Source organism: Pagrus pagrus, assembly GCF_965226575.1.
Source record: "Pagrus pagrus genome assembly, chromosome: 11".
Lineage (NCBI taxonomy): Eukaryota > Metazoa > Chordata > Actinopteri > Spariformes > Sparidae > Pagrus > Pagrus pagrus.
The window spans coordinates 6,595,360-6,607,871 of record NC_140195.1 but is presented as its reverse complement, the minus strand read 5'-3'; the positions used below and the strand labels follow the sequence as shown (position 1 = coordinate 6,607,871).

General features: G+C 40.0%; 1 protein-coding gene and 1 long non-coding RNA gene across 5 annotated transcripts in view; one reads left to right on the top strand and one right to left on the bottom strand.

Annotated features, from left to right (window-relative positions):
• Window positions 1-1,363: 1,363 nt before the first annotated feature.
• The window catches only part of dgkaa (diacylglycerol kinase, alpha a), a 29,574-nt gene continuing 18,425 nt past the window's right edge, over window positions 1,364-12,512 (bottom strand). For all 3 annotated transcript variants that reach the window (XM_084367947.1, XM_084367946.1, XM_084367948.1), the window contains exons 9-25: window positions 11,818-11,934; window positions 10,292-10,409; window positions 10,050-10,138; window positions 9,526-9,645; window positions 8,532-8,630; window positions 8,210-8,296; window positions 7,982-8,055; window positions 7,828-7,902; window positions 7,040-7,125; window positions 6,859-6,948; window positions 6,542-6,702; window positions 6,377-6,441; window positions 5,574-5,664; window positions 5,231-5,408; window positions 3,903-4,020; window positions 3,628-3,688; window positions 1,364-2,400 (exon numbers count right to left, since the gene is read on the bottom strand). In XM_084367947.1, the coding sequence (XP_084224073.1) occupies window positions 2,326-2,400; window positions 3,628-3,688; window positions 3,903-4,020; window positions 5,231-5,408; window positions 5,574-5,664; window positions 6,377-6,441; window positions 6,542-6,702; window positions 6,859-6,948; window positions 7,040-7,125; window positions 7,828-7,902; window positions 7,982-8,055; window positions 8,210-8,296; window positions 8,532-8,630; window positions 9,526-9,645; window positions 10,050-10,138; window positions 10,292-10,409; window positions 11,818-11,934 (1,704 nt within the window). In that variant the 3' untranslated portion in view covers window positions 1,364-2,325. The remainder of the gene's footprint in view (window positions 2,401-3,627; window positions 3,689-3,902; window positions 4,021-5,230; window positions 5,409-5,573; window positions 5,665-6,376; window positions 6,442-6,541; window positions 6,703-6,858; window positions 6,949-7,039; window positions 7,126-7,827; window positions 7,903-7,981; window positions 8,056-8,209; window positions 8,297-8,531; window positions 8,631-9,525; window positions 9,646-10,049; window positions 10,139-10,291; window positions 10,410-11,817; window positions 11,935-12,512) is intronic.
• LOC311265869 lies at window positions 2,787-6,362 on the top strand. Of its 2 annotated transcripts, none has more exons than XR_014623638.1 (3): window positions 2,787-2,879; window positions 5,322-5,434; window positions 6,066-6,362. It is a non-coding gene; the product is annotated as an uncharacterized lncRNA (long non-coding RNA). The 2 variants fall into 2 exon arrangements; XR_014623639.1 differs by having other exon boundaries at window positions 5,322-5,455.

Below are 12,512 nucleotides of genomic sequence, written 5' to 3'. Positions count from 1 at the left end.
CTTTAAAAAACATTAACTCTTCACTTCAGTCAGTTACTCCGTTACCACTAAAAGTAATATATTACTGTAACGGGTTGCTTTTGTAACACCTTACCCCCAACACTGGAAATCAGCAGTAGAAGAGAACTAAACCCATAAATCATGTAATCAATTAATAATCATGAATTGATTAATCGATTAGACTGTTGACGGAAAATGAATAGGCAACTTTTTGGATGACTGTTGTGTTTTAATTAATGAAATCTTGTTGTTTTAGGCCCCATAGTGAACAAGCTTTGTCTTGTAAGCTGTGATTATGCACCACTCATTCCTTACTGTAGAAATCCCGGTGACTTTATTAGACATGGGAGATTTTTGGGGATTTCTGCTGGATTTTGGTTTCATTTTATTATCATTAGTAGTCGTGGGCTCCATTTTAAGCTCCATGACTTCAGCTCATCATTGTCTGTGATAAGAACCTGTTTTTACATGCTGTCAAGTTTAAACTTCCCCTCTAGTCAAAAATAAATGTGGCTTCCTGTTACTTCTCTGTTCAGCTTCACTGAACAAAACAACCTGTGTGCAGACTTTGACAATAAAAAGGCTGTTTTCACGTTCATCTGCTGAGGAAGGAAAGTCTCTCTGTGCTTTAAATCTTAGTTTAACATGTGTATATGAGCAGGGTTTTGTGAGTTCACCACCTGTTTGGAGACTATGACAGTCAAATAGGCAACTTATGAAATGTGACATTGAAATGTGAAACTTCCTGGACGCCTCGTGTCTAACAATCAAAACTAGGAAATTCAAATTATTTGCATAATCATGGATGCATGACTTTTCTTTGGGGCTGTAGAAGCAGAAGTAATCTTAAGGGATTGTAGCTGAAAAGGCGAAAAAAACTAATTATTAGTCAAAAGCAGAATATTTTCTGCATCTTAAAAAATGTCCTGAGCGTCTCTTTGAGGCTTTTCTATATTTGCTTCACTGAAACTGAGCCGTCCAAAGGCACAAATGTGAGACAATTCCTATTTTATATGCAAACAGCTGTTTAAATAACTCTGATCAGCAGCTGTTGGCCACATTTCCAAACATACAGTATGCAATCAGGTCAGTAGTCGTGGTTTGTTCAACAGGATTTGAAGGCAGCATGTGTTGATGGCAGACAAACCTCTCACTGAAGGTTTTGGGGTTAAAACTTCTCAGAACAAACTGATGTTTTCTATAAACACGGATCCTCTCCTTGACAACAAAGAGACTGAGCTGTGAAATCCCAAATTAAGTCTAAATGAGGAAGAGAAAACACTTATTTTGAGTCAGAGGGCATGAACGCGTTGCAGCCAGCTGACGCCCCCTGGTGGTCAAAAGAAAATGACATCCCAAACACTGAAGTTCAGATGATTTATTAAAATATCTAAACAGTGTATTATCATTATTATTTCAGGCATATTACATTAACATCTTCAAGATACATTGAAATAATGTGACTGATAAAGCATTTAAATAAGAACTACACATATCTAAACTGGTCTGAACCAATTAATTTCAAATTAATCTCATCAGCAATTTATAAGTTAGAAGTGAAAATCTCTCAACTTTCTGCGATAAACAAGTACAGCAAGACACACTCTGCCCTTACACACACACGCACGCACACACACACACGCACACACACACACACACACGCACACACACACACACACACACACACAAACACACACGCACGCACACAGGAACAGCAGATTAGGCCGACTGCTGAAGTGGATCAACATGCAGCCCGTTTGGCAATGATTGTCCCGTTACTGTTCCCCAACACATTTTCAAGTATCTCCTGAAATGTATTTAAAAAAAAAAAAAAAAAAATAGGTAAAACACCGTCAGCCACTGTTTGAAATGTAATTTCATGAATCTTTCTATTTTGGTTCCAACATGACAAAAACATACATGTATGGCTTTTCGCAGCGTCTTTACAGCCACAACAAAAACAGCAATACTACATGGTTTATGTCCAAAGTGCATGCCTACACAACTCTCTGTATATCCTCTACCTAAGTCATCACCATAGAGAACAGATTTTAAAGGCACATGAAGCTGAATATTCTTCTTTTAGCATGACATTCATTTAACCTTACTTTAAGTTCCTACACAGCAATAAACCCACTAACTGTGAAGCACTGAGACAGCCAGGGTGTCGAGTATTTGATTAAAAACACAGAGTAAATTTGGTCTAAATTATTTGCCACGATGCAAACATATCTCACCGTACAGTTTGTATTCTATGTTTCGGTTATGTGTTACAGACATGCAGAAAAGTGTCAGTCCTCTATGTACAATAAACGGGCTGCAGTTTTATTTGAAAAAACCAGACGATTTGGCCTGTGGAGCCATCAACATGCTGGCTTGATTCTTGTGTGTGATGTGAATCTGAAAAGGAAATATAGAAAGCAAAAACATCCAGTCAATTACAATATAAACCAAAACATTTATCATTTCAATGCTAATAGAGAGGCACCCCTTTCCAGTGGACCACTATGGGACCTCATTTCAGAAAAAATATGTGTCGTGGTGAATCATGAGACAAATCATTTTTTGATCCCGTTTGAATTGTGCCTTGAAATACACATACGATGTTTGTCAATTTAAAAGATACATTTTTTAACTTGATAGTCGCAGTTAGTCATTAAACCGTTGAAGTAAAAGACTTTGAAAATATACATAAAAGACCCTTCTCACGTCAGACATCTTGACTTGTCAAAGCCGTAAAAGCACAGGTGTCAACAATAACGTTAATAACGATGGATCCACTCTATTAAGTGTCCTTCGAAGTCATGTTAGCGTGTGAGCATGCAGAATACCAGAGCTCTGGAACGAGCTCAACTAAATGGAGTGAAGCCATCAGTAATGTAAGAAATTAAAACTGTGCTTTTAATGCTTTGACAAGTCGTGAAAAGGGTCTATTCAAAAGACTACACACCAAACAGCCACGTCAGTGACGCTGTGTCATTTAGCACTCAACAAAACCTCTAACTGAAAGCTTGTAGAGCTTAGCTATCTCACCAAGCTGACTAACTCTCTTTTCACATACTGCAGCTGTCGATATGGCCAGACTTGACCTTTTTAAATACTTTTTCTCTGTGGCGAGGTGACGGCCATGTTAAAAACCAAATAATACTTCACTATTTTTACAACGAATTGCAATTTTCTTGACTTGTTAAATCATCTTTTGAATTGACAAACATTCGATGTGTAATTAATGGCACAATTCAAACAGGATCAAAAAATGATGTGTCTCTCGCCATTCACCTCCAAAGAAAAACTGTAATTCCTGCACACATTCTCGAGACGTAACACTTAAAAAGGGAAACAGTGCTTGAATACAGCCTAACAATTGCATGACGATCCACAGCTGTGCTCACCAAATCAAGATCACCATGAGCGAGCAAAGTCATACAATATCTTTAATACACATTTTTCACTTTTAGTATTAAAAAACGAAACAAAAAGGGGTCCATTCACCACCATATACATTTTCCTGAAATAAGGTCCCATGAGAGAACGAGAAGGAAAGGGACTTTGCCTCTCTACAGCAGCATTTGCTTTGATATTTAATTAACGGCCAAAAAGACAAAACGGCGTCTGTGTGGTGTTTACCGTGCAGGGAGGCTGCATCCACGGCTCTCCATCTATCTGCATCGGTAAGGCTTTCTTCGTCCTGGGGGTAGAATAGAGAGGGATCAACAAAGTGCATCAGGTAACAAAATCAATGACCCTAAAGTGTAATTAAAATACCAAAAGAAAGCCAGCACACGTAATTATTGTTATGTAAAGAACCAGCTAAGTATCATCCTCAGCTGGTGATCAGAGTCAACTAGAAGCCGTTCTCAAAGCCTGACAAGTCCGAACACGTCTGTGTGGCAGATTCTCACCTGATGGTGATCTGTGATGTTTTCGCAAGCCTCACAGCGCTTTTCAGGCCCGTGTATATCTGTCCCATCTCCATGGCTCCTTCCAAGCCGACCACCTCTAATCGACGGTCACTGAGATCTGACAAGAACACAGTGACATACTGAATATCCAGCGCACAGACAGGGAACGTCTGAGACAATCATCCTATTCACAGTGATCTCATTTATTCTGCATCAGGATACAGAGTGGAATTCAAAGTAACAAAATAATATTGTACTGAGACTCAACCCATTACCTACATATACTCCTGGAAACTAATACTAAACTTACATTTATAACAAATCAAATATTTTTAAGAGGCTATGGGTGAACACAGTGTTTCATCCAGCAGCAGAGACAGGAGATACCCTCTCTCAGGAGTTGGTAGAGACCAAAAACAGAGCTAAAAGGAAAGTGAATACTGGACTGGAGGACACAAAAAACGAGTACAGATTAATTCTAGCTCTGTAAATAATCAACTGTTCGCTAACAAATGAGCCAAACCAACCTGAAAGGTGATATTATTTCAATGCGTTTATAACTTGTCTTTGCTGCCCTCAAGTGGCCAGAGAAATCAGTTATTGCAGGTTTAAATATGAGTGGATTTGGGATTATAAAAAGAAATTGCGCACTGGCACGCAAGGTTTTATAAATCAGAATATTTTTTCTGTGTACGTTCACTTCCTAATTTGTACGTTCACAAACATTAAGAGTGGGTTCTCCTCTGAGTTTTACAAATGCGGATCCTGAACAGCATGAAAATACATCATCGAGTCAGGCTAATGGTGTCATTATATTGAAGCCGGTTTTATTAAATGCATTTAATGATTTGGGAATATCTTTCCCTCTTACAGATGCATTAATTGATTTTTGGACCACTTGCAAACAGCAGGTCAAGCAGAAAACATCCGACATATAATCACATTGTTGTTGTTGTTGTTGTTGTTCTAAAGACAATTGTTTTAGCAAACAGTTGCCTAATCATAATCCTAGCAGGCACAGAGCAACTTTGCATTTATTTTGGGTCCTATTTGCCTCCACAAGAAAAATATTTGTCCAATAATCACACTGACTTTAGCTGTTTTACAGAAGCAGGTTTTTGGTTTGTGGGCTGTAAAACCAAAACATTTAGATGGAAAAGGTTAAAAGGCTTCATAAAGCTAAAGGGAAGTGCAGTGTTTTGGGTTCATCGTTGCAGGTGACCCCTTTTATATATAGATTAGTGCAGCTTTATATCAGATTTCTGAAAATCTCACACACCCTTTTCTAAAGTAATCATTCAGTAGAGTTGAGGTCAAAGACAAAATACCTTGGGAGGTCACTTTCAGGATTTCTGGGTCGATGATCACGTCAGGCTCTTCCTGACCCTTAGTGTCCCCTTTCTTGGTCTCACCCCACAGGTTGGAACCACCATGCATGCTGGGAATGTTTAGCACAGCAACCCCCTCTAGAGAGACACCACTGAGATCCAGCGGAGTACCACAGCACTGAAGAAGAAGCAGCAGCAGCAGGTGTCAGGGACAAAGTAACATCAGTACGCTGTCTGCTTGTGGGAACAGTTTTTTTTTTTTCACACGACAGAAACTGTTTCAAAGACAGAAACACAAAATGCACACTTTGCAGTGCAGGTTACGCTGATGCTGCGTTCTCACCTCAATTGTAAGACTTTCGCTCAGTTTCTTGCAGGAAGCAGAGATGGTTTCTGAAGTGGCAAATTCGAAATACCACAGCTTGTTCTTCATCCTGCAGTCATGAAAAAGTGTGTTTTTTTTCTGCAGGTCTGAATGATGTTTCATTTTCACAGAACATTTTTTAGCACACGGCTCTTCAGGGGGAGGAGGAGTCAAATTGCAAAGCTCATTGCCACACACATCTGCTGTTGCACCTGCGTTCATGTTTTTTTTTTCTGCTTTCAAAAACCCACCACACAGGAAAAATAAAAGTAAAACTGAAAAACAGCTCTGCTGATTTAAAATTAAGTTTTTAACAAGGTTTGGGAACAAAGCCCACGCATCAAACTCATCCCATTTTCACACAAAAAGTATTTAAGCTCACATGATCAATTTCCTTCCCCTTTGATTCAGTTTTCACATCCTTCCCCTCCCAAACCCCCTTTTTTCCCCCTCTCTCTCGTTTGAATACAGGAACCACTGAGGGCACTAATTGGAAAAATAAATCCCACTGAACAAAGAGACAGCTCCCCAACTCAGAGTGGTGTCGGTAAGCAGCAGGAAGTAAGAAGAGAACTGGGGGAGCTGAGACTAACATCCATCCTGCCACAACCCCTATTCCTCTTCTCTCATCCCTTCATCCCACGACCCTCTGCCTCCGTCTGACCATCAATCCATCCCTCTTACATCATCTCAAATCTCCATCAATAATACACAATAAACTTCTAAATTCATAACTTTATTGCCGTGGTCTTTATTAGTGAAAATGGATTTGTAATGTGTACCTGCTGTTGAATTTCTGGGGATGTTTCTCCCTCATCGTGTGAAACCGGTGGGCAATGGAGGCATCCTGTTGACACAACACAATGATCCAAATGACACAAACAACACAAAAAACACAAAACCTAAAAAAAAATACTTCCTCTTGTTTGCATTTCTCAAAAACTCACCACACCAATAGAGAAGTAGTTGTTGATGATTTCATACGGCACCGGGTCGCCCTTCTCCTCATTCTCATCTGTGATGACCTGCACACTCCAGCGGTCCATGGGGACCTGAAAGCTCCCCTCGATGTCTTTAAGAATACGGCTCAGATCCTCACCGTCATATCCTTCAACGCACAAACACCAACATGACTCACTGTGCACAAATATAGTATGAAGCATCGGGAGAACTTTTGCTGAAGGACATCCAAACAAACACACACAGCAACAGAGCATCCAGTTTCAACTGTATGGAAACTCTCCAACTGTCATTAATTTCTCACCTCCTCCCCATCGCAGACATCGCGCAAGGTCATTTCCCGTCCCCAGAGGAAGCACCGCGACAGGTGGCCGTACCAGAAGATTGGCTTTGTCTGATTGCGAGAAAAAGAAGGATGTGTGTCACGATGATTTTCACCAGAAACTGACGTGTGCCTTTTATAGATCTTGATCCACCATTCTCACCTATTGCGTCGAGAATCCAGCCAACTGTTCCATCTCCCCCGCACACCAGGATCCTGTAATCCTGCAGATTTCTGAAGAAACTCAACCTGAAAGAAAGTTGACGGGAGCTATAACACCAGAGTGTGATACAGAGCGGAAAGAGGTATTCAGGAAAATGTGGTTTGAATTATACATTTATTTTAATTTTCATCTATCCTCTTAAATTTAAATGCATGTTGAGATAAACAGGAATGTTTGTGTGGGCGAGGAATCATAGGTGTATGTAAACACATATGGGTATGAATGTATATATTAAGGTAGAGGTAACGGTTTATTTATTGTCATTTTACAGCTACAGGGTTGTAAAACGAACCTGAGTTCCCTTTCCTTTTATGCTACATAACAGAAAAACAAAGAAAAACAAACTATTTTATAAGAGTGAAGTGTGGAGGATGAAATGAGTCTCACAGCCTGAGGAAATAAGCCTCTCTGTAGTCTGAACACCTGTCTATGAATGTAAATGTGTGTGTATGCGTAAAATTCAAGGAAATATGGATATCGATATGTGTACATGTCTAGGTGTGGATGTATATACAGCTTCTTGAAATCACCCTTTTATTTAATACACCTCCTGTATTTAATCTCCAGGAAACTGTTCTTGTTTAAAAGAAAAAAGGAAACTGTACGAGATGAGATCATTATTGACGGTCTCTTAATAAAGCAAGAATTATACACACACTGACAAAAAAGAAATATAAATACATATTTCTATTTAACGCTGAACATAGTCTTTTGTATCAATTACTCACCCTGGTCCTGGTCCGCCACTTGAGAGGTTGTATACCTGCCGTGGATTCAGTAAATACTGAAATTTATGCAGGACTCTGAAATACATAAAACCAGGCTAAAGAATATGCATGTATCAGACATCGTTCTTTCTAAACTTATTCTGCTTGGACTCACCTTTCTCCCTGCTTTCCACCACTTTTAGGGTTGACAAACACGAGAAGAGGATGGGTGTGTGGCACAGGGCTGATCTGAATGAATGATGTACAAATGTTCATTATAAAACAGATGGGGAAAAAACACACACACTGATCTACTGTACATAAAGGCAAATCAAATTTACCCTACTCAAATGTCAGGTTGTAAATGTTCAGTGTTAATAAAAGCTTTCGTTGGAGATAATACCTGAAGCACTTGTCCATCAGGAGTAGTATTAAGCTCGCTGTCATCTGCTGAGGCAGAGCAGCCGTTCTTTACATTGTTTGGTCTCTCCTTTAGGGACCAAAACAAAACCAGAGTGAAAAAAACAAGAGAAGATGTAATAGCTTTTCATGTCTTTTGAGGAATAAAGAAAACTCTGTACACGCTGTACCTGTCAAAATGCCACACAGGTGAGAGGGGCTAACCAACAACAGGAGGTAGCCCTGGGCTGATGTTATGTTCTGCGTTGGTGTGACAGGCACTGTTTGTACATTTGCTTGAGATGTGCCAGAGGATAATTTTGTACCTTTATAACAGGATATATTGCCCATGGAGGCAGGATATGGTCTCGCAGCAGCCCACAGGTGCACTCTGTTGGCTCTTGGTCTGCACATTCATCGTGACGCTGTTAAAAAACACAAAAACAGACACGTTACATAACAACACAGCAGTGGTGACAGTTCACAGGATCCCAATTTATCTTTTTAAAATATTCTGTTTTGCATTTCTGCTTCATTTACTGCAAACAACTGAAAGAGACAGGATAAATGTTAATAAAGCCTCCGCAGGCTGAATTTGAACCAAAGGCATTATGCACATGGTATACAATCAGTCTTTTTTTCAAATCAGGCAGTGTCACTGTCTTTTAAAAGAGAGAGACAATGGTGACACATGCATATGCAGCAACGTGTACCTTCAACTGTCACTGTTTAGTTTTTAATCTCTTATTTTTTTGTTTTGCTTTATCGCTGAAAACACGTATTTTCTATGACAGAAATAAATTCATCAGCGTTGGAGAAAAAGCGCAGGTTTTAGATGAAGAGCAGCCGACTGTGAGACGATCCCTGCCCGCAGCATTTTTTGAACATCAAACCTGACCAGCAGGACCGCCGCAGGGAGGAGAGGAAGAGAGACGGGATAAGAGTCATGCTAATTTAAGGCTGCTCATGGCCAACCTCCCGTTGCAGGAAAATGAAAACGACGAAATTGGAGTGAGGCTGGTCAAGCAATGGAAAATCAGAGACTGCTGTGCCCACATCTTTAGAGAGACCTGTCTCCACTACAACATCCGAACCGACTGTTCAACAGGACTACAGCGGGACGAGGAGAGGATATAAATATATAGAAAATATATATGCATATAAATGAAAATAAGCCTGTATATGTTTTAAATTTGTGTAGCATGAAGGAACTACAAACTTTAATTTAGGAGGAAGTTTGGAAGTGTCAACTGCAGAGCTTTATAAATGAATACATAACTGTTCATTTTAAATCAGTGACACAGTAAGACGCTTTCTCACCATCGTGTGGCACCACACACAGTGTTTGCCTGTTAAGCCCCCAAAGCTCTTGATCTTCTTCTGGCACTTATCACACTTCCGAGAGTCACAGTTCCCACTCACCCAGTCGTGCGCTGGAACCTGAAACGTGGGAAGAATGTTTTAATGTCCACATAGAGCTGGGCGATATATATGATATATATATATATCGTATTATATATATTGTTATTGTAATATGAGACTACACATCAAGTCTTGTCTTTTCCTGGTTTGAAAAGCTGCATTTCAGTAAAGTGAGGTTATATTCTTTATCAGACTAGTTCTACTTATTCTAACACTTGTTCTAGCATTTATGAGGTGCTGTTGAGTAGATTAATAAATACAGAATATATTGTGCATCGTGATATAGCCTGAAAGTATCACAGCATTATTTTAATGCCGTATCGCCTAGCCCTTCATCCACATAAGAGCACTCAGACACAGGATGACATCTAATTTAGATTGTGTGTGTCACTGTAAATGGTGTCACGGAGACACTGGTATACCCCAGTATCTTTCTTTGACTTCACATACGTCCTGGTGCAGGGGGCCGGGTTCCTGTTAGCACAGCGTCCATGGACTGTGTATTTGCAGCCTGTACAGCAGGACACAAAACACGGCTGTCATATGATTCTTACACCAAAGTAAATCACGAAAAGGATCCTGAAATTCTCAATTTTGACACCACCAGTTTGAGTGACAAATGTCTCTGCAGTGTCACCCTCTTCTGGTGAGTTCAGGTACTCACAGGTGCAGCACAGTCCCTGCTTCCTCAGACCCAGCAGCATGCTCTGGCACACGTTGCAGTAAACAGGCTTGTTGAAATGTTTCATCCTCCAAAGGTGCTGGCCGTCCTTCTGGGTCACCTGGTTGTTGAAGGAACAATAATTGAAGCAATGGGGAAAGTAAGAGGAGTAAGAAGAGCAGTGTGGTTTAAGATCTTTGCTACTGTGCAAATTTAAACTAATACACGTTTGTAACAAACTGAGCTTGCATCAGGTTTCCCTTGTCAAATTTGGGTAACACTACACAAACCCTACATTTCACAGTTGTTTTTCAAACAACACTCATGATTAAAGTTGCAGCAGTATACTGGTTTACTGTGGTATAAAAGTTAATAGTTGTCTTACCTTGCACATTTGTTTACCTACGGTATTAAATTCTACCACGTTAGTGTGAAATTCACGGCCAAGATTTCATATTTTGGGAAATTATAAAAAAGGTTCCTCAGTTTCCTCAACAAAAAAACAAACCTTTTTTCATTTCTTAAGGGTCTTGTAAATGACAATAATAATAATGATAATAAAAAAAATGTATTTTCTGAGATGGTTATTGTACCATGACAATTTCGTACCATTGCAACCCTAATCATGACTAACCTTGCCTTAATGAGATTGCTGAATATGCAGTATATAAGTTCTCTACATGTCATGACATACAGTGTAGCACCATAGATATTAAGTTTAACACTGACTATAATCTGAAACTCTCAACACAAGATTATAAGGTTGCTTTCAATCTGTTTACATAGCGACCAGCCCTCTTACCCAGATTACACACTTACACATTATTTCCGACATGATGCCTCGGCCTATCACTTACTGCATGAGGCATTGCAGTCAGCCCGGGAAGCAGCACAGAGCAACTGTGAGGGGGCTGAATTCATGCACCCCAGGCTTCAAATGTCTATTGGTGGCTAGAAATAGCCTGAAGGGGAAGTCCCTCGCATTGTTGTTGAGGCCAAACCCTGTGACAGAGTCCAGTTCATGGTTTTAGATCGTCACAGTGGTCGGACAGACATGCGGTCTGACATTAAGTGGCATTTACATTCCTGGCAATACAATAAACGACACCTAAACACGAAACTTATCTGTTCTTGATTTTTTGACAACCATTTTCATATATACACGCATTATTAAAATATATCATTTAGTGCATCAGCCTTAAGATGGCTATTTCTAGTAAGCACTTTGTTAAATGCGGGCACAGATTGTGCAGAGTAAATGGAAAACACTAAAGCACTCTGATGGTGCAGAGCTTGCATGAGAGATGACATTACCACACCCTGTAACACTGAGTCGGCAAAAAGGCCCTCATAGACAGGGAGGAGGCGAAGGACAGAGGAGTGGCAGGCAAGGCCAGAGTTTCACAAGAGCAGTAAAAGTAGGCTTCACTACTTTGTCAGACACCTGCTGTAAAAATGAAATACAGCTGAGGCTCGGCTTTCGAGGCCAAATCCTTAATGAAAAGATAAACTTTCTGCTTTTAAAGTACCTTCAGACCCAGCAGGACCAGCAGGGGAACGTTGTTCATGCCTCCCTCCACCCACTCCTCCAGAGACACAGTGCCACTGCTGTCAGCATCAATCGCGGTCATCATGTCCTTCAAAACCTGATGAAATTACATTTTATTGTTATCAGATCAGCACACACATTTTATATCATTTAAAAAGCCATACAGTATAACAAGCCCTCTTGTTTGGTATGGTTACAGCAAAAAAAAGGGTTGCTTTGGGAGAATGAAAATCAGTTTCCCCTCCTTGCTTTGAAAAATGGTTAAATGATACGGTTCCGATATCCACTAAAAATCTGGGGACCCTTTGCTGAACATGGTAAAAGGAAGAGTTGTCATGTTTTTTATTCTTCTGTACCTTGATCTGTCTGGATTTCAGCGCTCTGGTCTTTGTCTTGGACCTTCTGTCTATTTCTGACCATCAATCCACTTGTGGACAATATAGTCACTGTATGGGCTGACATATACAAGTGTACTTTTTCTGTGATCTGGCAGTCTGTTTTGTTATACTCATGTCTATTTTCTCGTTTTTTGTTTTGTTTTGTTTGTTTATTGCGTGTCTGTGTTGTGAAAGAGGAAAATTTTGTTGGATATCGCACTTGTGCCTTGGAATTTGTGATTTCACAGATGCGGGGAAGCTTATCATTTTACCAACCCTAGCAAATGAGTAACAAGTG